The sequence below is a fragment of the Cadophora gregata genome (genome assembly GCF_030347475.1).
Source record: "Cadophora gregata isolate MNR1 chromosome Unknown scaffold_18, whole genome shotgun sequence".
Classification (NCBI taxonomy): Eukaryota; Fungi; Ascomycota; class Leotiomycetes; order Helotiales; family Ploettnerulaceae; genus Cadophora; species Cadophora gregata.
Window position 1 is genome coordinate 525,503 of NW_026695941.1, and position 24,443 is coordinate 549,945.

At 48.6% G+C, this 24,443-nt stretch overlaps 8 protein-coding genes across 8 annotated transcripts; 3 read left to right on the forward strand and 5 right to left on the reverse strand.

Annotated features, from left to right (window-relative positions):
* Positions 1–956: 956 nt before the first annotated feature.
* ONS95_006593 (uncharacterized protein) lies at positions 957–3,208 on the reverse strand (the record flags this gene model as incomplete). The annotated part of the gene is made up of 2 exons (XM_058500059.1): positions 957–2,975; positions 3,023–3,208. The coding sequence occupies 2 exons, from the start codon at positions 3,206–3,208 to the stop codon at positions 1,545–1,547; spliced, it is 1,617 nt and encodes a 538-aa protein (XP_058349894.1). The 3' UTR covers positions 957–1,544.
* Positions 3,209–4,865: 1,657 nt separating this feature from the next.
* On the forward strand, positions 4,866–8,042 carry ONS95_006594 (uncharacterized protein; the record flags this gene model as incomplete). Its single annotated transcript, XM_058500060.1, has 6 exons — positions 4,866–5,302; positions 5,388–5,598; positions 5,658–6,051; positions 6,104–6,258; positions 6,306–6,371; positions 6,420–8,042. 6 exons carry the CDS (start codon positions 4,866–4,868, stop codon positions 8,040–8,042), a joined length of 2,886 nt encoding a protein of 961 aa, XP_058349895.1.
* Positions 8,043–9,285: 1,243 nt separating this feature from the next.
* ONS95_006595 (uncharacterized protein) lies at positions 9,286–10,739 on the forward strand (the record flags this gene model as incomplete). The annotated part of the gene is made up of 2 exons (XM_058500061.1): positions 9,286–9,812; positions 9,923–10,739. 2 exons carry the CDS (start codon positions 9,286–9,288, stop codon positions 10,737–10,739), a joined length of 1,344 nt encoding a protein of 447 aa, XP_058349896.1.
* A 763-nt stretch (positions 10,740–11,502) lies between these two features.
* On the reverse strand, positions 11,503–12,916 carry ONS95_006596 (uncharacterized protein). The gene is made up of 2 exons (XM_058500062.1): positions 12,284–12,916; positions 11,503–12,118 (listed from the first exon to the last, which is right to left on the reverse strand). Exons 1-2 carry the CDS (start codon positions 12,853–12,855, stop codon positions 11,836–11,838), a joined length of 855 nt encoding a protein of 284 aa, XP_058349897.1. The 5' UTR covers positions 12,856–12,916; the 3' UTR covers positions 11,503–11,835.
* A 285-nt stretch (positions 12,917–13,201) lies between these two features.
* On the reverse strand, positions 13,202–15,499 carry ONS95_006597 (uncharacterized protein; the record flags this gene model as incomplete). The annotated part of the gene is made up of 1 exon (XM_058500063.1): positions 13,202–15,499. One exon carries the CDS (start codon positions 15,497–15,499, stop codon positions 13,202–13,204), a length of 2,298 nt encoding a protein of 765 aa, XP_058349898.1.
* Positions 15,500–17,009: 1,510 nt separating this feature from the next.
* Positions 17,010–18,090, reverse strand: ONS95_006598 (uncharacterized protein; the record flags this gene model as incomplete). The annotated part of the gene is made up of 4 exons (XM_058500064.1): positions 17,010–17,117; positions 17,170–17,665; positions 17,720–17,875; positions 17,975–18,090. The coding sequence occupies 4 exons, from the start codon at positions 18,088–18,090 to the stop codon at positions 17,010–17,012; spliced, it is 876 nt and encodes a 291-aa protein (XP_058349899.1).
* A 628-nt stretch (positions 18,091–18,718) lies between these two features.
* AXE1 (1 carbohydrate esterase) lies at positions 18,719–20,708 on the forward strand (the record flags this gene model as incomplete). Its single annotated transcript, XM_058500065.1, has 4 exons — positions 18,719–19,800; positions 19,850–20,052; positions 20,102–20,281; positions 20,340–20,708. Exons 1-4 carry the CDS (start codon positions 19,650–19,652, stop codon positions 20,706–20,708), a joined length of 903 nt encoding a protein of 300 aa, XP_058349900.1. The 5' UTR covers positions 18,719–19,649.
* DCW1_7 (hydrolase 76 protein) lies at positions 18,719–22,162 on the reverse strand (the record flags this gene model as incomplete). The annotated part of the gene is made up of 6 exons (XM_058500066.1): positions 18,719–21,155; positions 21,220–21,390; positions 21,444–21,683; positions 21,742–21,884; positions 21,937–21,950; positions 22,008–22,162. The coding sequence occupies 6 exons, from the start codon at positions 22,160–22,162 to the stop codon at positions 20,922–20,924; spliced, it is 957 nt and encodes a 318-aa protein (XP_058349901.1). The 3' UTR covers positions 18,719–20,921.
* Positions 22,163–24,443: the final 2,281 nt, after the last annotated feature.

The window sequence follows — 24,443 nt, forward strand, 5'->3', positions numbered from 1 at the left end:
GGAGGCTTCTTTCGGTTAGATCTGGAGGTCGACTCACCAGATCAAGGAAGAAAGAGCTGGTTACAAACAGGGTGGCTCAGTGAGCTGCACAGTTGAGAGTTGAAGGATTGGGACATGATCTGAAAGCATCAGTGTAACTAGAATCTACTTTGATGCACTGATAGATGAATCCTGTCACTCAGAAGTACTCCGTAGTAATTGAAAGAAGAAAAGCGAGTTTTCTTTACAGCTCTGCCAACCACATCTTGGAAAGCAGGTTATTGTTCCCAGTAACACGGTTCAAGCAGCCTTGAATCCAGGGATTATACCAGCAAAGAGTTATGTTACGTGTCTCGATATGAGAAAGTGAGATCCTGTACTGTGGCGATTGGACATGATTTCGTTGTGATCGTGGTTCAAAGGGAATGAGAGCTGGAAAAGGTTCTGGACGGTTTGCGTGGAGTACGAACAGTACATTCGCTTCAAGTACTTTCAAGTAGTAAGCGAGGGCGTGTCATTATTGATTTCTGCAACACACTTCCCACTCAAACACCACAACAAATAAGACTGCCTGGTGATCACAGTGCAATCATCAGATTTGCCTCCTGCTTCCTCAATAATACATCGTGGGAGACCAATCATCGAAATCATGTGAAGCAACACCCCACTTGCTTGTGGAGCCATGGCTGTGGGGCGGAGAAATAGGTGGCCGATTGAGGCATGTCCCTACTTTTTGATAAATACTTGAAAACAATTACAACCACAAAAACAATAATATAATGTTAAGATACCTACTTGTTTATTAGCTATTTTTGAAGCATATACAAAGACAGAACTTCGTTGAGAGTTTTTTCAAAAAAGAACAAGTGCAGGGAAGAAGTTGGATTTCGTGTTCTATAGGTGCCGATGAAACATCTGAGCCGAGGGTGGCAAATGTTTTAGTACATAAGTATTTAAATAAGCACTTTTGCCGCATCGTCCAAGAGCAATTACAGTTGTTTCACACAACTGCGAGGTTGTATAGTGTAGCGGTTAGCACGTGGGATTTTGACTACATATCAGAATCATGTTCTGTAAAGAACTTTCCCGAATCCCCGGTTCGAGCCCGGGTACGACCTAAATGCATCGTTCTACGAATTCCTTCGGTGAATTTTTTTTGCTCTATGTCTGGTTGAGCATATGATTGCTATTCATTTTTGCAGATTTTAGCTGGTGTGGATGCCTAATAACTTTTGCCCTAGCCGAGGTCAAACCCCACCTAATTTTGGTTCTGATACTTCTCCAACTCAAAATCTCGAGGCTTCAACCGCTTCCTCTATTCATTGTGCCACTTGCAAAAGAAGAAGCAAACAGTACTAAGATGGGAATCTTATCAATTGAGACACATCAACTGGGCAAGTATCCTTTCGCATTTATTTCCTAGTGAGCAAATAATGCAGATTCAATGACTTGGGATCAAATATTAACGCCGATCTGTGTGTAACCTGATTCTCTGCCATCCACGTCATGTTTCCTTGCAACTATTAAATATCGAAACATTCCTGCATTCGCTGATTCTTGAATTTTTATTCGTCTTCATCTTCTCCGTCCTCTCCTTCATCCTCGTCTTCATTATTCTCCGTTTCATCATCTTCATCATCGTCGTCCTCGTCGGTATCAGCATCTTCAATCTCCAACGGCTGCTCAGCAGAATCTCCATCCATCTTCAACATACGCTTTCCTTCTTTCTGGCAGCGTCTCATCATGTTTGCAATGCTACCTGCTGTCCGAATAGGGGCTACTCTATGCTTTCTCAGGACCGATCCGGTTATGCTCTTCTCACCTCGTCGCTGAACAACGCCCTTCATCTTCTCATTGAAAGCCCTGGCAATCTTACCGCAAGGCAGTGCCGGCCCCTTTGAGTTTTTCTTCTCTCCGTTCATTAGTTTGATGAGGACCTGTTGTTCGGAGACCAACCATCGCTCAGATTTATCTCGGGCTCTCTTGCGAATGCCTGGTTTGAGTGCCGATTGTGCTGAAGCCGAAGCCTGCTTCTGCGTGACTTGTTTCTGATTCTGTGCTGGTCTGATATTGCTCCTCATTCGACGTGCTAATTCTACTCCACTCACTCGAGTAGTCGAAGCCTGCGACGGTGTCTGAGTGTGTGTACGTCCCTGTGTAGTCGGAGCTGGCAATGTATCCTTGGTGAAACTGCACTCCTTGAAGCCTTTGATGACATTGCCATCACGATTTGTATCGAGTCTAGCAGAACCTTCGATTCTTGCCTTCTTCGTGCGCTGCTCAGTGTTGGCATGCGATTCTCCGGCTCCAGTGACAGCACGCTTTCTCAGCTCTGAGCTTGCAGATGATTCTGATGTTGCTTGCTTCGGGATATGATCGATCTGGGAGGTTGTGGCATGGGCATTGTCCCGCGCTCCCGGTGATGAGGTTATAACAGACTCTTTGGTAAGTTGCTGTAGACGGAGGTCAGTCTGTGTAGCGTCGACCGTGGTGTTGGATAGTTTTGCGGTGACTGGGGCTGCAGAGCACTCTTTTCTTGCTTGGTTGATATGCGGCTCACGATCACATCCTAAGCCCTCCATATCATCATTGGGCAGCTCTCCCGGGCTTTGTGGTTTAGAAGCGACGGTTTCTGCTTCTGTGTTGTGGCGTTCGATTCTGTGCTGTAAAGCTTCAACTTGTTTGAGACGAGGTCTTTCTAATTCTGGGATTGAAGAAGATGCTGTTTCGCTTTGTTTGAGTTGCTGGTCATGGCCATTTTGAATTTTTCCAGCTCCGTCGCTGGGCAGGCCTTCTTCTGGTTCTGGGCTCGAAGGGCATCCATTTTCTTCTTTCTCCGGATGTTGCTCGTGGTGCTGCTGTGACCTTTCACTTTCGCTTTTGGATAGCTTCCCAACTTCATCAGTGAGTTTCGAAACAGCCTGCAGTATCATCTGTACTTCTTTCCTCAAAGATGCCAGCTCGTTTCTTATAGCTGCGGAACCATCTTGCATTTCCTAGACTTGGGTTAATGAGGGCACCAGATTACCACACTTGCACGTACATTTACTGAACTTGGGACCACAGTTGGCAAAGCACCACTCTGAGGTGACGAAAACGCGACTGTCGACGACACGAGTCCAGATTGTTCCCTCAACTTCCTCATTTCCGCCATCCTGGCACGTAAGATAGAGGTCGCATTGAGACCAGCGAGCTGGCTATGGAAGTCGTTGAGACTTGGTCCTGACATTGCGACAGATGGCTATGCTATGTTTGTTACCTGTTCCTTGATCGAGAGCCTCTGGGCATGGAGCAGAAACTTACCTGAAGTGGTTGACGGTGTTTATCACGGCGGGGTAGTCGTATCTTTTGCAATATCTTCTCCGACCTTCTTTGATGGTAGATCGAGGTATCCAAGAGCAGCTGTCGATATCTTCACCACTCTTCTTCGGTGGCAAGTTGAGGGAACAGATTATGGGGTAGAAGGTTAGGAAGGAGAGAAGGCAGATCGGGAGGAGGAGTGGTATTGGCTGTAAATGAGTATTAGAAGGACGAAGTTGGCGAAAATGAATCGTTGAGATACGGAACCGTCCTGCGCGTAATCTAGGCAGGCACCAAGCAGTGGTCAAATGAGGTGAGGCTCCACTGATACAAGAGTTCGAAGAGATAAGGTATTGAGGCTGGTTGTCGTATGTGGTTGAGAGGCAGCCTCACTAAACTGATAACGGTCTAAGGTTGAATGCAAGTGAGATTAGTCTGAGATTGTATTTCTTTAGATGTGTGTTAGACGTTTGTATTTGCTCTTCAGCGAAGATCATGTTAATTTCGCCTAGAAGTGCACGAAGATGAGGACGAGATAAGAAGGACGGAGCCACCGCCCTAGGAAGCTGCAGTGCTGGAAAGTTGGGTTCTAGAGACTCACTGCCCAAAGTTTATACCCTTAGATCAAATTCTAGAAATGAGAGACGACGTGTTCTGCAGAATCGAAGCTCTAATCAGGACCTGAGTTTCGGTTCAGCAATCTCGAAAACAAGTTGGTATCGCTTGTATCCGTGACTTAAGGGCAAGCTTCTCGCACAGTTCTAAGCCCTTCTCGCAGTTCATGCCCTTTCAGAGATTCAGAGAAAATGACAGACGATTTGATTTTATGATTCTCTTTAAAAGCATATTTGATTTTTTCTCAAAACGGATATTTCTTTTTCATTTGATACGAAAGATGAAGTTTGTTTACTTTGGCTCGGTAAGGAGCCCGAACTTGGTAAGCCTAAAGTTCGTACAAGACGGGTTTTCTTCCTCACGATCATTTTATTTTTAATCTTGTAAGTCAGACATTATTTGGAATTAAAACTAAGACTTTCAAATCTGTAGGCATCTCGGAAATTGGTAGGCAAAGCAGACACGAAGATTGAACAAGCACGAGTGAAGTTCGCTGGCTAAGACCACTGGAAAGGATTACAGGCCTGACAGCCCTCAAGCCCGCCCAGAAAACTGGCGATTCATGAACTTCCAACTCACCAGCCAAACAAAACACTCTCCTCAAGCAATTGTGGACAATCCTTCTTCAAAACAATTGCTCCGAATGGCTGCATCAAACCATCCCACTTTCGAGAGTCAGGCACAGCAAAGTCTTGGGGACCGAACAGTGGGGATGGCATGCACTAAAGGTCTGGGGCTGAGGGGTCCTGGCGGGGAAGGTTCCCTCATTCAGGATAGCCCCCTGATGAAAAGCTCGCTGGTTTCTGCCCGAAACAGCGAGTACAACAGCCATTTGCAAGAGTATCCTTGTAGCGATCAAATAATTGTTTTGAGATTTTGTTTCTTGGTGGGCAAGAAATGTCGCGAGGCTTTTAACCGCCTCGTCGTTCAGAAAACCGTGACTTTGAAATCGGAAATTACCTTTGTGCAACATGTTCGATGAGAAATTCGTAACTTTTTCCGCTGGAGAAGGACTTCTCAGTCTTGTTGGAGTACCCATCGTAGTCGACCAAGCAGACTATCCCGGAATCCACATCGCTGCACACAACCTCTCTGAAGACTTCTCACGCGTCACAAAAGAGGCTGCTTCACCTCTCATATCCTGGACTGGTCAAAACGATAGGCGCGATGCAAAATCTCAAACGGCTATCATCGTGGGTAGTGTGACGAAGAGTCCTCTGATTCAGAGTCTTGAAAACAGTGGGAAGATTAATGTGGATGGGATTAGAGGGAAGTGGGAGAGTTATATTACGGCTGTTGTTGAGGAGCCGTTTGAGGGGTGTAGGAGGGCGTTGGTCATTGCTGGGAGTGATAAGAGAGGGGCCATCTTTGGGACGTACGCGCTGAGTGAACAGATTGGTGTTTCGCCGTATGTTTCTCCTTTTACTTTTTCACCTGGTTGATGGAGGTTTTGTTTGAGTTATTGGGACTCGGATAGACTGACATTAAGGCAGATGGTATTGGTGGGCTGATGTTCCACCTAAACTCCACCCTGACATCTATGCACTACCTGTTACTACCACTCAAGGAGAGCCGAGTGTTCGGTTTAGAGGTATTTTCATTAATGACGAGGCACCTGCTCTTACTGGATGGGTGCGAGAGAACTTCGGGAAGTATGGTGTTGAATTCTACAAGAAAGTGTTTGAGCTGCTGTTGCGGCTGAAGGTAAGTACCAAACGCCTGATCACAATCTTCTGATCTTCCAAAAAGCTAACGACATCTAGGCCAACTTCCTCTGGCCAGCAATGTGGCCCGGCTACCCCAATCCTGGAGCCTCATTCTTCACCGACGACCCTGCCAACCAGCAAACCGCCGAAGACTACGGAATCTGCATCTCAACATCTCATCACGAGCCCATGCAACGCATGTCCAACGAGTGGTTTGCCGAAAATCCAGACGGCAGCTGGAACTGGCTTACTAACAAGAAGAAGATCAGTGCGTTCTTCGAAGAGGGGATTAAGAGGAGTAAAGGATGCGAATCGTATGTAACGCTGGGCATGAGGGGTGAATATGATAAGAAGATGGTGACGGATGATCCGGCGGCGGTTGTGAAGGATGTGATTAGGACGCAGAGGGAGATTATCAAGGGAGTTCATGGGAAGGAGGATGGTATTACTCGTAAGCACAGCATTATGCGGATGGAGCACTTGACAGCTAATCTCATCTGTAGAACTCCTCGCATTATACAAAGAGGTGCAAGATCAGTATGATACTGGAAGGCTCGAAGTCCCAGACGATGTCACACTTTTGTTTGCTGATGACAACTTTGGAACTATCCGACGGCTTCCTCAGGGCAAGGAGGCTGAGAGGAAAGGTGGTGCAGGTGTATGTTGTCTCCATAGCCCTTATATGACGGTACTGACATTCGCTAGGTCTACTACCACTTTGAATATGTTGGACATCCGCGAAGTTACAAATGGACTAACAGCAACTCACTTGTAAGTCTGTCTTCTAGTGATTGCTTTAGAGATATTGACTGCCGACAGGGAAAAACATGGCACCAACTGCAAGAAGCTCATAGGCGCAATGCAAAACAGATCTGGATATTCAACGTTGGCGACATCAAGGCAGTGGAAATACCACTAACATTTGCAATGTCCTTAGCTTGGGACATCAGCTCCATCAAACCAGACAACTTTTCACATTTCTTCAACACCATGGCAGAGCGAGACTTTGGCACCGGCTTGAGCGAAGTGATCGGCGCCGCGTCACTTGAATACGATCGCCTTGTATCAATGAGGAAACACGAGCACATCGAGCCATATACTTTCTCTCTTCTCCACTACAATGAAGCTGAGCATGTTGTCAACCGCTGGAAGATGCTCTTGGGCACGGCAGAAGCAATACACAACCAGTGCCCGAAAGACCAACGAGCCAGCATCTTCCAGCTCGTGCTGTTTCCTATCAAAGCTTCATACATCTTCATAGCGCTGCAAATAGCCCTGGGAAGAAATCAACTCTATGCTCGACAGCGGCGAAATTATGCGAACACATTGGCGAAAGAAGTGCTAGAGCTGTTCGACGCCGATTACAGTCTTACCGAGGAATATCACGCTTTATTGAACGGTAAGTGGAACCACATCATGATGCAGCCACATTACGGATTCGGAGACACATGGCACGCTCCATCGCGCGATATGATAAGTGGTCTTTGCTATGTTCAAAGCAGGCAGAACTCCAATCCCATTGCTGGACAGATGGGCGTTGTCGTAGAAGGACACGAGGGCGTGCGTCCTGGTCGGTGCAATGAAGAATCTGATAGGACGCATCCGAGTAGGCGAGATCTGGTGCCTGGGCTCACACTCGGTGCGATGACCCGGTACGGGCTGGAGAGTAGGTGGTTTGATGTGTTCTCGAGGGGAAACATGCCCATTCATTGGACTGCGGGTGCGCCATTCGGCTGGGTTAACTTGTCCACAGTGGAGGGTACTCTGGTCCCAGGGAAAGAGGACGCGCGTATTCTAATAAATATCGATTGGGAGCAAGTCCCAGCAGAATTTGATGAGGAGGTATTGGTTGACATTCGCTCAGCCGAGGGAGACTTCGAACAAGTTCACGTGCCGGTACTGGGACGAAGGTGTTCACAGGACTTTTCTGGATTTGTTGAAGGCGATGGCTACATCTCAATACCTGCCTCGTCTTGTGTTATCGAGCCTCCCTACCGAGCGCTAGTTGAGGTAGGGTTAAGTGCAAATGGATCAGTGGCGCTGGACCCAGCTTCAGATAAGGCAGAGTCGTATCTCATGTACGACACCTGGGTCTTCACTGAATCTGCCAATGCTGAATTACTTCTTTACTTCAACATGACACTCGACATCGACCCGAGCGATCCGATGAAGTACGACATGGTCGTTGATGGACATTCGCAGACTCACAAACTTGTGGACGATGCGAAGAGCGGTGGAGAACTTCCGGAAGGCTGGGTCAATGCCGTGCAGGACTGTGTGTGGGTTAAGAAGCACAGCTTAGGCGAGACCTTTGGGCCGGGAAAGCACACGATCCAGATAAGACTGCAGCACTGGAATCTCTTGCTCGAGAAATTGGTTGTTGATCTTGGAGGGTTGAAGGATAGCTACTTGGGGCCACCACCGAGCTTCCACTCTACTTGAACCAGGCCAGGCAAGCGAGGACGGGAATCTGAGAGTGCTCGAACAGAAATATAGCAGCAAAAGCCATCGACTGACTGACTGTGTAAGCTTTTGTCAGGCATCCAGCAGTAATGGGTCCTATCTCGGGTCAATACATTGGGACAAGTTGACCTTCGTATACTTCGCAATACCGACCCATCTCGTCTCACGACTTAAACAATGTGAGGTCGAATGGGGCTGAAACCTCCTCCAGATGTAGAAGTCTCCCTGCTTACGAGGTAAACGAGAAGCATACGGATGTACACTTTGAGCTTCATGCCGAGTGTAACTCGGGGTTGATTTCCTAAACGGGCTCGTCTAACCACCAGCAAATCTGCGGGCATTATCACGTGCGCTGGGTTATCCGAGCCAATGGAACCTGAAGGAGCATCCGGTGTCTCCAGTATCCGTTATCTGGCTCAACACCGGCTAAATGCATCTCACTACAGTACGGAAGGTACGAAAGTACAGTAGTACTCCATACAAACAGGCTGATCTCGTCTCGTTTTCGCCTTCCTTTCCTCCACATCCGCCATCCGATCTCCGCCTCACCAATCGCTGTACTGTATTAACATTTCCCCACGGGCACGCAAGGGCAGGCAGGACACAGCCCTGATCCATCTCATGCCCCCTCCCCCTCTTTCCCCATCCTCTCGTCTCCCCCGTCTCGCATCCCCCACCTCCCACTCCCACGTCCCGGTCCTTTTCCTAGTACTCCACAGCACTCTACGTACCACCCACGGTAATTTACCTCCTGTTGCAAGGTAAGCAAGAGATGCCCTGGACTGCGATAACACACGCGGCTGGAAGGCCGAGGCCACTTATCATGCACGTCGTCTGCAATTCGAACGAGCCCGACCAGGGCCCCTTCAGCAGTCGACCTCTCACGGCTTGGTCGGCCCTTTCCTTCGTAGGGAAACTTCACCTCTACCCCGGGGCCAAGGGAGGCTTTTCCGCAATCCGAGCACCAGCGGGTGTACGTATCCATCAAGTTGTCTCTATTGATGCTTCTCATTCCCTATTCCTAATTTCTACCTCTCTCTTCACTCTTCCTACAAATCCGGTATTGTTATCAGGACATACAACTTTCTTTTTTCTCTAGGGGCAGCGTCGTCGAAAAAGCAACCGACGTCGCACATCAGCTACCTCGAACCGCTCGAGAATCATGTCTGACCGACTTTGCTATTCATCCGACGCCCAGTTATAGTTATCGGCCACGTTGGCAATGGTTTTGGAAGTGAGAACTGGCAGTCATGGGACTGCCATAGATGGGAATGCGAGGATTGGAAATAATGCAAATGCCGCTCCTATTGTCCCGAGTTCAAATCGACATTCCATGGACGAGTATTACGAGCAAGAGGAGGAAGTAGGACCGTCCGACGATCCCCCGGCGTACGACAACCTGCTTGACTCTCCATCTCTTCGCCGCAAGTTCAATATCCAGCCGCGAGAAGACGAAGGCCGCGAGATCCTGCCACCGTACTCGAGTGCGATCAGTATACAGAATGTATTCTTGAAGAAGATGGAGTTGGAAGGCGCTGTGCATCGGGCTGTTGACAGGAACTGGTACCGAGTTGTTGTGACGCTCCAAGGAACGGCTTTGAAATTCCACAAGTTCAAGGGTTCAGCGCTGTTTGGTGGGAAGGATGATGGCGGAAAGCCCGATGATTCCATGGCATCGAAGAAAGGGGTGTTTTTGAGAAGTTATAACCTTCAGCATGCCGATGTGGGCATCGCTGCTGATTATTTGAAGTAAGTCATTATCGTAGCATATTTCCTATCACTTCCGGATCACCGCGGAATGTCTTTCAAATGCGATTTATGCTTTAGCGCTCCTCATGGACTTTGCTGATCACTCTCAGAAAACGCTTTGTTATTCGTGTTCGTGCTGAGGCAGACCAGTTTCTCCTCTCCTGTAACAAGATTGAGACTTTCGTTCTTTGGCTACAGTCACTCTTTGCAGCTATCGACCTTGCGCCGCCTCTCGACGACCGGGAAATTCCTAGAGATCTCAGTATCCCTCGGCGAACCCGGAGACGTGCCAGAGCAGGCTTTACCAACGTCCAGCTGAACGCCAATTTAGTCCGGGAGCAGGAGGAGATCATCTCAACCCAATTCCCGCAGTTGGCTGGTACTGATCAAACAGACGATGCTGGAGATGCAGCCGTGTCTACTACCCAAGGGGACATTGAGACGGTCGCTGAAGATACTGAATCCAGCTCAACGCCTCCATCCGTGGATTCACCATCTCCGGCTCAATCGACAGCCAGTCTCTCTCTCCCAGAGCCAGAGCCGGATCCAGCTTCTGTCTCAGTTGCAGCATCTGAATCACGACCAAATCTACTTTCCCGCGCACGCCACGCAATCCAATCAACCACGCACTTGAACCTCACATCTAACGCCCCAAATCCATCCATTACCCCAGATGGTAAATGGCGGCCTCAGCATCAGTGGACCCATTTCTATGATATGCTCTACGCTAAACGCTGTATGGCTATCTTGACTCACCGCAGTCCTAGGAAGAGCAATCTAGTGATCATGATGGGCAAGCAATGGGTAGTCGACTGGGCTACTGGGAAACTGGAGCGGTGTCAACCACCTGATTATGGTGAGTTGGAGGGGAAGGATACAGCGGGCGAGTTCAGGCTTGGACAGTCCGGAACCTTAGTCAGAGTTTAAGATGAGAGATATGTGTTTGTGTTTGTTTCCTTTGTGTTTTAGAAAGAGCGGAGGTGCATTTGGTGTTGGAGTTTTCAGATGGGCATTGGATTCTGATTTGGAGCGGTTGGAAATGGAAAGGGCAGGCATCAACGAAGGAAAACGAGTGTATTGATTGTACTTGTATCCTACCTGCATACGGAGGAGAATGAGAATTGCATTTAGATTATCTGCATTGCTCACCGGTACCTCTTTCGTATATATTTTTCGTACAATAAAAGACTTCTGACAACGTCTTCGACATCTCGATGTATTAACACTGCTCGACTTTAAATCCTCTTCATTTCAACACATCAGATCCAGTCTCCTGATATTCCCTCCCGTACAAACCCAACGTTGTATCTCGAAAGCCACAACCCCACACCATTGGCTGCACGAACGAGCATTTGTTGGTAACAGCACATGATAGCAGTGTTACATCCTATCTTCAGAGAACCTACTTGTGTAACACAGTGACACCAATACGTACCCAGATTCCCGAGTCCACGGATCCCTCCAAAAGCCACAATCGTTCGTCTCCCGCATTCGGCATCCTGGTATTGTTGGTTTAACGTGGTACGGATCCAAGCATCCTTACATTGTTGGTTTCTTGTGGTACGTACCACATGCGGACGTGCATGTCGAGTTGTTTTCCGCTTTGGGTGAATTGAGGTGGTTGGGTTCTGCGGGATAGTGGCTCGGTTTGGGGGCTCTTTCGTGATTGCCTTGTTCATTTTGAGAGGAATGATTTACTTCTATCTGCTGTCTGGCTTTGCAATAGTAGCAAAACCACATTTCACTAAGGACAGCTTGAGCGAATTTCTTGCATTATCCTTGAATTCGTACTATGCTGATGTCCTAGAAAGCATTCCTTGCCTGTCCTGGTATATGCTTCCCATCAGAGTCCAGCCTACCATATGACTGAGATCTCCAACCTCAAACGCCGTTTTCCAGCCCCCAACCAAACCAGACCAAACAATCCCTCACCCTATGCAGAATTCCAATAACCCAAACCAAGTATGTAAAGGAAAAGCCCCCAGTCTCTACTCCGTATCCCGGTCCTCACTCCAAACCAACCTCAATGCTCCTCCGCCAACACCCCCTCCGCCTCCCTCCCCTTACTCGCCAACTCCTCACCCCTCTCACCCAATCTCCTCCCAGCACCCTCCAAATCCTTAACCAGCATCTCACCCATACTAAGCAACTCCTCAATCTCCGCCCTCTGTCTCCTAATCTCCTCTATCAGTGTTGCGTTTTGCGATTCTGTGGTTTGCAGTTTGGCATTGAGGTGTGACTGCTGCGATTGATGCAGAGGCGTGGTGTGTGAGCGGAGGAGGGAGGGCGCAGAGAGAGTATGTGGTCTGTAGGAAAGGAGGGTGTTAGTAAAATTGTAATGAGTTCTTAATTCCGCAATACAAATACCACTCCCTTTGCCTTTGCCAGTGCCTTTCCCATCCTCGAGATATCCTGCCCAAGGACAGCGAAATAGAACACAAGAGAAGTAAAGCGGAAGAGAAACAACTCACGGCACAACTTCACCCTTCCCCCCATCCAACCCCCTCGCCCTCCTCCTCCTCGCCTCGGCAATCAAATCCTCGAGTCTATTCAGATTCTCCACCACATTCCGCTCCTTCAAAATCGTCTCGAACTCCGCCTTCGCAAAGCCCTCTAGTCTCCCTACCATATTCCCATGTAAGATCTTCAACGCCGACGGCGCGTGCTCTGCGATGGATGGGAAACATGTTGCGAAACTGGGGTAGGAGATTGCTTTCAATGTGTTTGCGAGGGCGTCGGAGTAGAGTTTTGTGAAGGCTGCTGCGCGGGGACCGGGTGTGAGGGCGACGGGAGCGGTGGGGGGAGGGGAGGGGGAGGGTGGTGTTTGGGAGGGCATTTTCTTCGAGGGTGGTGATTTTGTGAATGCGGTATGGAGATTCGGGCTGTAGGTTGAGGAGACTGTGGTGGGATGAGTTGGTGTTGAATTAGAAAGAAGTTTGTTTACGCGATGGACGCGATGAGCTCGCGAGGCTGAAGTGTGGGGCAGCCTCGTCGAAAGGCTACGAATTTCAGCTTTGGAAACGTTTGAAGTATCGTATTGCATTTGCAAGTGTGAGAAAGATTGATATTTTGGTGCCAGATGCAAGTTCAAGTCCTTTTTTTTTTATAGACATACAATTACTATTTCTGTCCTTATATGTATTTTGACCAAGACTTGAGAATGAATATCACAAATGCTTCTCATCTGTCATACAGAGACTAAATTGATAGGTACAAGTAAGTTCCATTCTTTCATTATAGGCATTATCAATCATCATCTTGACACCTAGCCTACTGCCTACCCAAATTATGTCCAAGTTAAAAGACATCCAAGTAATTTTTACAAATGCAACCCAAGCTCCGCTCTCATGAGAGATCCAATCACTTCCCAAATCATATCGCTCATATCCTTAGGTGAAATCCACCGTCCCCGTCTGATTCCTTTGATTCCGCTCTAACCTCCTCCTCCTCCGCCTCTCAGCAGCAGCCTCTGCTCCATCACCACCCTCCACACTGGGACTCATGGCACTCCATGTACCATGGCTCTCTGGACTTCCTATACTCCCAGCTGGTAGCCCAGCGGGACTTCCTCCTGGCTCGCTTGGTCTGCCGCTATAGTATGCCGAGTCCTTCGGTTTCCTACCACCTGCAAACGGTGGAGCAGGAGGATTTAACGGCGCCATTGCTGGAGGTGGTGTATTATCCCTTCTCACACTTCCTTCTCTTCTATATCTCCGCCGCGAGGGTCCAGTGTCTGTGCCACTCAAACTAGATAACGAGTCTGCACGCCTCCGTCGTCGATCTGACCTTCTCGCTTCTCTTTCTGCGGCAGCTTCCTGCTCTGTGAGACGCCGTAACGTGACATTCCGGTCTTTGTCTCCGTGGACTTTCACTTTCACGCTCACAGGTGGACTGACTATATCTCCACTCGTGTGCCCACCTCTACTTCTCGATCGCCTCCTACGGGCTTCTTCTTTTGCTGCTAGGCTTGCGGCTTCTGCTACTGCGGCGGCTGCAGCTATCTCTCCTTCTCTTCTCCTCCGTGAGGAATGTCTGCGATGCGGGTGACCGCCTGCTGACATGTAGGCTTCGCTTCCTGACTCTTCTTGATGCAAAATGCCTTGTGGATCATGAGGCAAGGGTGGCATTGACACAGGTTGTGTGACATCGTATCGCGACCTTCTCGCTTCCATATCTGTGGCTATTGGACCGGGTTGGAAAGGTGGTGGAACAAGAGGCGGTGGTATGGCTCCAGGGCGGATAGCGTGAGGGTCGTCAATGATGGACGAGAGTTCGGAAGAGTGTGCAATAGAAGGTCGTCGTTGATATCGGCGGCCTGAGTTTGGGAATCCGTCGCCTGTGAGTCGAGATGGCGTGGCGCCATGTCTGGCGAGGCGTTCATCTTCAATACGTTGTGCTTCAAGTCGATCAAGACGGTCCAGCTCCTTCCTATCTCGCCTGTCTTTCATCTTCTTTGCGAACCACCCCAATCCAAGGCCAGCTAGAACTCCATTGCGAGCCCCGTGGGTAGATTGTGGGCGTCTCGACGGAGAGAGCGTAGACTCGTAAGAATATGAACCAGAATCGAAGGAACTTTGCCTACGGACCGGCCTTGGTGTGGTAGGTCTAGGTGCTGCAGCACTGATAGCTGCTGCTGCCAGAACCGGGTCTCCTGGTCCAGGCAATACGCCCGAGTGTCCTGGTCTTCCTTCTTCCATTCTGTGCACAACAATGCTCTCGGATAGATCGCTATCGCTGTGTCGCCGAGCAGCATGTCGTCGAGATGGTGTATCATGAGCAACAGAAGAATAATCGTCGTCAGCTCTCTTGTCTCGCCTTCGATCGAAGAAGCTTTTGGCTAAGCCAGCCGCTCCGAAGACTGCTCCTGCTTTCAATAGCTTATCCATCATCCCGCCACTCTTCTTGGACCTCTCCGTGTACTTTTCCTCCTCGATATAACTCCCACTTCCTCTTCTGCTTGGAATGACTTCGGTTCTCCTGCTTCGACTATGGCTTCGACTCCTACTGCGGCTCCTATTGCGTCTGCCCAGTAATGTTGCGGCTCCAGCCCCCAGGGCCAATGGACCCAAAAGTCCTCCGAACCTGCTGGGCTTCTTGTCTGAAATAACCGTTCTGCTTTGACTACGGCTACGCCTGCCTCCCGTCCCATATCCGTCAAGTGGTGGAATTGCTCTATAGCACAAAACGAAGAATAAGACCAGCAAGAAGGACATCCAGACAGCATACAAGATGAACATCCACTTAGGACTTCCGTAGAGGGTCAATCCGAGGGGAACCTGAGCGAAGCCCAGTAACGCAATGGTTCTTCCGAGCCATTGGTGCAGAACCAACTTTACAGGCAGCTTGACTGGAATCCGTTTCTTCTCTCTCTTATGTATCCACCATCCACCAATTGCTTGTATCAAGATCAAAGTGTAAATGGCGACACCTATTCCGTGATGTGGGTTCGTAAGACTGCGATTGAGACCGACGGCATTGAATCCGATGATAAAAACGACTGTTGAAAGTCCAACAACTAGTATCTGAAGGTATATATGCATGCGTAGCGCCCAAAATGGGTTTCGAGAGTAGAATTGGGCCATGAGGATGGCGGCAGGAAGGAGGACAAGGAAAGCTATCACAGCTATGATCCCATGTGCTCTGATCAAGCTGTGGTATCCCGGCATCGTTTTAAACCGATTGCCCATTCCTAGCAAGTGTATCAGTATATTTTCCCCGCAAACAGAGGAGGAGGAAATGTACCATTATATCGCATCGTCTCGAAATTTAACCCCACCAAGTTCGGTAACAAAAAATCATTTCTTGAAGAGTCCCATGTGCCATCTCCAACATACATCGTATTCGAGGAATAGGAGCTGCTCCCAGGTGGAGAAAGCCCATCGGTAGCCATCACGACGGCTCAGGGCCGCCGAACGGCAGCTCGGAATCAACTCTGTTATCCTCTTGTCCAAAAGTTTCGTATAGATTTGTTCGTCCGTTCAATCGCCCTTATCGATAGATTCGAGGAATGCGGATAGATCCTCAATTGTCTTGTGTGTCTCTGGAATGCAGTGTTGATTCTTCAGCTGTCGTGAAGCACGCAAGTTGTCGAAATCCTCCGTCCCGTCAAGCTTATCGGCCAAGTAAACAGTGTTATCGCCAAATGCCGGTTGCTAGGCGATGCGCAGTTGACCTCTGCCCTTCGAATAAATACTTCGCACCGAAAGGAATCGTATCGCAAAATGATGAAGCCTTTGATGGAATCTTGCAGCAAGCAACCTTGCGGTCAGATCAGAACAGCTTCAAGGATGGGTCGCAGCAAGGATTTGGTTGTGCTCACCTGGTTCGCGGGGTGACGAGTTGACTCTTGATGCTGCAGCTTTTAGTGTGCAGTGTTGATCAGCCACTCATGATCCGTGGGCGGCCAGACAACCGTATGCGAGGTGGATTTCTTGCTTTTGCACGGACGCCACGATTGAACTCAAGAACTGGATTATTACCGGCGAGTGGTCTTGTTCTGATCTTGATGATTTTATTCTCTGGTCACATTTTCCCCCGAATGTCGGTGAGAGAACCTTGAATGGAATGATATCGCGGGCCGGTTGGGGTTCTATTTGCTGTCCTCTGTGCTGGCTGGACAGTGGGGCAGCGAATAGGTGAGTTGATGGGCACGAATGTTCAAATCTGTCTGTTACCATGCTATCTTGATTAGTCTGATTGTTCTGAGGCAACAGACCTGCAAAAGATCCACGCTAAGATATCTTGTTCCCCTTGGGCCGTCATGTTGTCCCGCATTCGCACTTCTTGTCTCTGCATAGCCTGAATCCATCCGCTTCGGCTGTGACATGAGCTGATTGGCCAGGCAAGTTGTGCATATTTTGTTTTCACGACAAGCGAATGTTCATGGGGTCGTTTATCCTGTATCGTAGGCTCTAGAAGGGTCATTTACAGAGGGGTGGGAAGGCAAGCCGGCGCCTCATGATGCCGTCCTCCTGGTCTTTCTCTTCTTTTATTCCCTACCACCAAAGCACAAAACGGAGAGCATGCTCAGGCTATGTATTCAGTTACTTTGATATGTAACTAGATAGTGTTCGTAATTTTCAACAATATTTACAAGAAAGATAGCCTGGATAAAGATATGTACAGAGTCCAGCAATGCCAAACGAATCGAAGAAGCAGAGGTAGCGCGAACTTTGACCAGCACAATGCGCAAGACAGTTACAAACACTGAGAGTACCATTGACTCTGGACTTTGCAAGTCCCGGATGAGCAACAAGTAGCACCAGCCCAGCCAGAACCTCCACATTGAGAGTACATGGCAACACACTATAGGCAATTCAGCACACGTGCGCACATAGAGAGGAGCGAGTAAACTTACGTTTCCACCGGATCCAGTTCCAGTTCCAGATGTAGGACTCGCGGCCTTACTTGTCGTGACAACTGGAGTACTTCCACCACCACCTGAAGCAGTACCTTCAGAGACAGTAATGGTAGACGAGCCACTGCTGAAGTAACCCTCTGTGGCAACAATCTGATAATTATGTGTTCCAAGCTTCATGCCAAGTGCAGCCCAGGCATCAAAGTGAGCCTTGGTGTTGACTGTACCGCTTGAGCGATGAGAAGTCCGAACGGACCAGTATTGCTGAAAGGTTGCGGTGCCGTCGATGGATGGCTGGTTGGTGCGTGTGGTCTGGTAGATGTCATATGTGGAGCCATCACTGGTGACAGATCCCTTTTTTGTTGCACCTGTAGATGGGTTGTAGGTTCCGAAGTTCTCGACGATGTAGTACTCGATCAGAGGGGAGCGAGTCCAGCCGTAAACGGAGAGATAGCTGTTGCCGTTTGGACTGTAGGTACCGGTGTATGAGATGGCTCTACAACAAGGTTGGCTCATGACTTCACTCGTTGGTTGATAGAGAATGGCTCACCTGGAGGTTCCTGGATTCCATCCTTTGCCTCCAACGAGGTTACCTCCGGTACCCCAAGTAATACTGTATTGACCTGCAGGGCCGTTGGTATAAGTAGCTTGAGCACCATTGTCTGTCCACCACGAATAGTAGAATCCATTGTTGGTGCCGGTAGAACTTTATGGAGGGTCAGTACTGACTTTTCCACACTCGAAGCGCAAAGATATTGAAGAGTCATATCACAGAAGATAGGCAATGACAACAAATGGTGCTGACCTTGGAGTTCCACCACGGGCCACGAGGTCACTCAGATCAGTGACATTGGCGGGGTAAGCAAGAACTGAAGAAGTGAAGGCGAAAGAAGTAGCAAGGAAGGTGATGAACGACAACATGATGGGCGAGATTGATGGGCAATTGTGATGCTACCCTCCCCAAGACGTCGAGCAACCCTTCTAATTATATATTTCACCATGAAGCAAACCTTAGATGAGCATGGATCGTGTGCAATCCGCACCTGGCTCAAATCCACCCCTTCCGATCTAATATCGATGCGCTAAAAAAAGCCCTTTAAGTGGAGACTTCGTGTTTTGCACATCATCATGGCCGGGAGAACGATCTGCTGCACTACCCCATCTTTTGCCGCCCCTTGCTCCGGATGAAGGGACATTATCAAGTGATGAGCGACTCGTCATCACTAATTCCAGTCCTGAGTTGAAGAAGAGCGCAAATTTTAGCCGATGTTATGCTTTGGAGAAGTATATCAACCACACGTAGGACGAAGATCTCGCTTGACCCGTCTTCGTTAAACAATTTACCCGGCACCTGGTAAGGGGTGTTTCGCAAGGCTACCTAAGCGAGGCTTTATTCGAAAGCCAAAGTCACCCCTTTCACTTCGTATCTTTCACACAGCCACAACGAAAGGCTGATAGCGGTGCGAGATACGGATCATGCATTAGATATAATTGTACTTAGTACTTGGGTACAAGCTCTTGTTTCAGCACAATTAGCATTTACCCGAATCTTGAAAGTCTAGAATGCTCGCAGATAAAATGCATAGGAAGTGTAATTGAGAAGTTTGAGCCGAGGCCCGCCAGTCTGGCACCCACTCCACAAGAAGAGTTCACGGTTACCAAGGTACAAGTCCTCCTTTCATTTCTCAGAGCCCCGGAACACACTCAACCTCACGCATCTGTGGCGCTCAAATAGGCACTCTCCAGCCCTAATCAGGATTCAGCCTGCCTATGCCGAACCCGATTCTTCCGTGTAACAAGAGGTGCTTACAACCTTAATACCACGTGGAACGGAGCCGTGGTCTGAGACGGGTCCTGGATAAAGAGCTCGCATGCAAGTTCAGATCATGAGATGCGGGGATCTACGACACTTTTTGAGAGTCTACTTGTGATGTTCGGCCTTGCTGCTGAGCTGTCCCCAGATTCGGATCATCTGATATACCTCCTCCGACCGGGAACGCTCTTTTGCCTAATATTCTTATGCCTGTATGGCGGGGAAACTATTAGTTTTAGCACTAGCCCTGTCATATTTTTAGTTCCGTTTCGAATGAGTGACTAGAAGGTCACTTTGTAGCTGAAGATTGAGAAAATCTTGGAGGTCAAGAGATCTCATAGTGTGTGTTATGTCTTAACTGAGAAGGAATAAGGACCAGTGGGAATATCTTCCTGCGGCTAAATTCTCTCGGAAAGATGGAGATGTTTGTCTCCACTGTTCGTCCCTGATCGAAAGCTTGAACCTTTTTGGTTCATGCGGAACTGAATCGTGCGAAATATGGGACGTCTACTAATGTAGCTCCGCTCGGCCCTGGTAACCTACTCCATGAGGTTGATCGTACCTGACTCTTGATATATGCTTCTCACCTCTGGTCTTGTCCTTCGTTCTGGCACCGCTTCTGTTTACTTCTGCTCTATTGTAATCAAAAATCCACTCGATCTTCAAAATGTATCTGACTGCTGCCGCAACACTTCTCCTCCTAGGTAAAGCTCTCGCTTCTCCTATTGAGGTCGAGGAACGTCAAACGAGCTGTCCCAATATTCACGTTTTTGGTGCCCGAGAGACAACTGCACCCGCTGGATATGGAACTGCTGGTGGTAGGTTCCCTTTAGGTCGAGCGTTTGTTGGATGCTGATTTCCTTCCAGTGGTCGTGAACTTGATCCTCAATGCCCACCCAGGAGCTACCTCCGAAGCCATCGTCTACCCAGCCTGCGGCGGACAAGCCTCGTGTGGAGGAGCCAGTTACGGGAACTCCGTCTTGGCTGGTGTGAAAGCCGTCGCAAGTGCCGTCAACTCGTTCAACACCAGGTGTCCAAATACTCTCTTGGTCATTGTGGGATACTCTCAGGTATACATGCCCATCCACTTCAAGCGAGCATTCAGCTGAAAATCCTCAGGGTGGTCAAATCTTCGATAACGGCTTCTGTGGAGGTGGTGACACCAATGTCGGCTTGACAGATACTTCTGTCCCCATTCAACCTTTCGCGGTAAACATGATAAAAGCAGCCATCTTCATGGGAGACCCAAGATATATCCCAGGCCTACCATACAACGTCGGTACCTGCAAAGCCTCAGGCGTAAGCTCCCACCTCTTCTACCACACCCTGTCATCGAGAAATGCTAACTCTCATTCAGTTTGCACCCCGCCCAGCTGGCTTCCAGTGTCCCTCAGCAGCCAAGATACAATCTTACTGTGACGCAGCGGATCCATACTGCTGTAACGGCAGCAGCCAAGCCACTCATCAGGGCTATGGCACTGAGTACGGACAAGCAGCTTTGACTTTCGTCAATGGGAAGCTTGCTTCGGCTGGAACTGGAGGTGGAAACACACCTACAACCACTGCGGCAACCACGCCGACTGGTACAACAGCTCCAGGTACGGGATCTGGCCCTGTTGCTCAGAAGTACGCCCAGTGTGGTGGTTCTGGATGGACTGGTGCGACGACTTGCGTAAGTGGCTCTACTTGTAAGGTTCAATCTCAATGGTACTCTCAGTGCTTGTAAGGGATGGAGTGAGGGCATACAAGTAGGCCGTGTGCTTTGAGGTTTGTAAATACTCTTGTGGTTCTCTGTATATAGTTGAGCTGGGAAGTAGAAGGTATATATCGAATGTGATCTAGAATACCCGTACAGAGAAACTTGCCGATTCGATGGCTGCCTGATGTCATGTAATGCTGTGAATTTTCCTGACTTGCAGAGAGGAGTGTTTCCCTCTCATTACTTTGTGATCCCCTCTAAAGCAACTAATGCAGCTGCAACGAGATGCGTAGATCTGAATGGAGGATAACCCTGTGTTGAGCCGTTCGTCCAGTTTCCTGCACAATTCCAGTCGGTATCGCATGTAGCTAGCGCTGCTTTTGCAGACCTCTGAAGTACGGTGGAGATACTGGATTTCATTGCCTTGTCCGGCGTGGTTGAGTGTAAGTACGCCAACTGACGGAGAAATATAGCCTATGAAGTGTTAGTGGGATCAAGCTGATGCATGTTACAGTATGATGGATCGGGTTTAAAGTACTTTGAAGCCTTGTTGATCTTGGTTGCAAGTACCTCTCGCTTCACAGAGCTCTTTCGCAACCCCAGTGGGCGCGAATTTCGCTATTCCTGTCTGGGCGATCTTTGCTGCATATGACAGGTAAGATGAGTTGCCAGTTGCTTGGTAAAGGTAAGAAAGACCTCCTACAAGATGCTGATTTCACAGTAAGCATGGTTCATGGCGTACGTGTAGAAACTTCGACCTACACCGTACGAATATGACCATTGCGCCTTGAAGACCGTGCAGCCAGCAGTGTCAACTCCGTCGTACACGGTTCCGGTCGCCAGATCCATCATACCTGAGTCTACAATCCAAGTGAGCAGCTTCTCTGTGATGTGTAGGAGCGTTGCATTTTTGGTCTGAAGGTAAGTTCTCATGGCGAGGGAAATGAACTCAAGCTGTGTGATACCGGACTTGTACGTAGCAGACTGAGCTGGATCGGTCGACTGATAAGGGTGCTGTGAGCTTCTGAGGCACATTCAATTCCGAGACATCATCACATACCCAGTAAATACCTCCGCCGCACTCTGGTGTCCAGTAGTCATAAACTTCATCGATTGTTCGCTGGGCAAGCGTTATCCATGTGCCATTTCCCCAAAGGCCTGGCATGTAAGAGTCTGGTCCGTAGAGCTCAGCTCCGGCCACGACTGATCTCTTACTTTTAGTCTCATAGCTTTTCTTGGAAAGAAGCTATCGTACCTGCCTGGGCGTACCTGTCACGTATTGGCGTTAGCCAAACTAGACAAACGAATAGAACGATTGAGCATTACCATTCAACATCATCATTCCATCGCCCAACTACAATAGAGACGTACTCATGATCGGTACCAAAGAAATCGTGAGCCTCGTCGTAAGAGTTCAGGACAAGAGCCTCTCCAATGAGCTGCTTATATGTCCAAGATCCAGTATATTTTGCGTAATCCATGTACGTCGAGATAGATGTTAGTCTTTAAGGTTCGGCACGGTCAGAGCTGACTTGCCTCGAAAATGCATCCACTCTCCCACCATGGTGAGGTGCTTTGGTCAAAGAGTCCTTCGGTTACATTAGGAGATGAGTGATAGTACCCAGTCAGCTTTGAGAAAACCGCAGCAAGTGCATGGGAGTGACTCGGTGGGTGTGCGCTGAATGAAGCCAGCTGCATTGCCCATCCAACTGCAACAAAGACTGAAAATAGATGCATCTTGGCTTGACGAAGAATGTCATCGAGAATGTTTGAGACTTGAGAGAAATGGAACGCAACGAAAAGTGACAGGAGCAAGCAAGTTGACGACACAGCTCGCCTCGAACGACTCAATATGCAGGTACTGTACGAGCGTCACGGTGATTCGAACATCAGTGGTTACCACCTTCCTCATCGAAATAGTTCAAACTCTGGCCAGCATGGCTGTCAATGAATTCACTCATTACCGCAACGATGCGGCCTCCTACTTATCGCCTTACCGGATATTCAATTCCTGCTCGAACCCGGACGAAATGAGGGGTTCGCCAAAAGTAGGACAGGGGAACGGGGATATCTGGAGAACTTAACAACGGAACTGCAGGAACGCTGTTATCGCAAAATTTACAGGGTTTTATCCTTAGATCTAAACATGTACAACCTATTATCCGCGAAGTCAAAAGCACGCCCAGAATCGGTCTGCCAACTCACCTGAATTCTAGGACCTTCGCGATCTTTCTCAGACACTGGATGTGGAAGACTAATGTCAACATCGCTCTCTGCTATATACAAATTATGAGACCTGAGCTGGAGATACAAGCGTGCGAAAATCCGCGACTCTCTGTAAGATATAAAAGCCTAGAAAATGATCATGCGTCAAATTTTGTAACCGAGACTATAGAATGGATGATAAAAGAAGTCAATGATCGTGAACAAAGTGATGAATCGAACAGACGAAGAGCGAATGAAAACATAAACAATTGGAGACTGATGGGATCTTGCTGAGACAAGTGTAAATTATTCCGAATGCTCGAGACAATTCTCCGACCAGATTTTTTCGATCATATAAACTATTCTCGGAGTAGGCCGTCTAGCACATGTACAAGTAAATTGATACTGGTTGCCTCAAGAGTAAACTCCGTAATGGATCCGTGAATATGGTCGTGGGCTGTCTGACATTCAGGGCGCATCTCAGCTCAGCCACAGCGTCGACGTTCTGTGAGTGCCTGGGATGACAGAACAGACTGTGGAATGGCTTCAAGTTGCATTTCAGATCGTTGAACGGAGTGCGAAATTGAAAAGAGCTTTTTGATGATATTCGAGAGGCAGCCCACAACGAGGATGAGGTTGAAGGACAGAATCACTAGTTTAGGTCACCCGTAGGCAGGTTTTAGGCCTACGGGTGTGAGCTAGCCTGCTGACAAACCACCAAATACACTATTTCCCCTCAGCCCATTCATTTCTTGTCCATAAGAGTCTCTCAACACCAAAAGAACAGAATTATAACTTCAGCTCCGCAAAAGTCGATGCAACGCTAACATGCACACAACTTTTAATTCATTCGTTGCTTCACTGCGCATACTTCTCTGTCTGGTCAATATTTGCATCTTGAGGGTAAACAGATTGGAGGATGCACAACTCTTGCTTTCTTACCTGTGGCTCTGAGCATTGATGAAAAGAATATCATTGACCGAGGACGGTCAGATTTTTCCAGAGAATTATCTGCTGATATCTTCTATTCTTCTTGCTACTTAGCCATGGTTTCTTCTGAAGATCTGAGTATTCTATTGGTCTAGATTGACTTGTACTGGGAGGCCTACTGCGCCTCCAGTCAGCCTTACTTCGTAGGTGCGAGTGCCGAGAATAAGCAAGACGCTGATTCTGGAACTCGTGAACGGGCATCGCGAGCTCAGCCCTATAGTATTTCAAATGAGTGTCTGATGTTTGCAGCCCGTGGGGAGTGGTGGTGGTCAGCTTCCCACAAACTGCCACCGGCTTACCACCCAGATAAGCAGGCATCAGTACAGTACAACCTCGCATTGCAGCCCTCTGAGCCCCCATCGCAGACTTCAAGAGTCATTGTAAACATCACAGCCCTTTTCGTTTGTTCACACCGAAGCTGTTTTTTTAGTCCCAGGGCTGCCATTAGGCTGCTGAACTGTTGACGAGGTTACACAACTGCGGTTGCAAGTGCGGAGTCCGCTTTTGTGTTGACCAAGGCTACCCAAGTTTTCGACCAAACCACCTCAAATTTGGGAGAACTTGTCT

Excerpts from the sequence above, each read along its gene's own strand:
- ONS95_006596 (XM_058500062.1), bottom strand. The coding sequence starts at position 12,855 with ATGCAATACGATACTTCAAACGTTTCCAAAGCTGAAATTCGTAGCCTT. Across the intron at positions 12,119-12,283 it reads GGGAAGGGTGAAGTTGTGCC|ACCACATACTCTCTCTGCGC; the intron begins GTGAGTTGTTTC and ends CCTTTCCTACAG.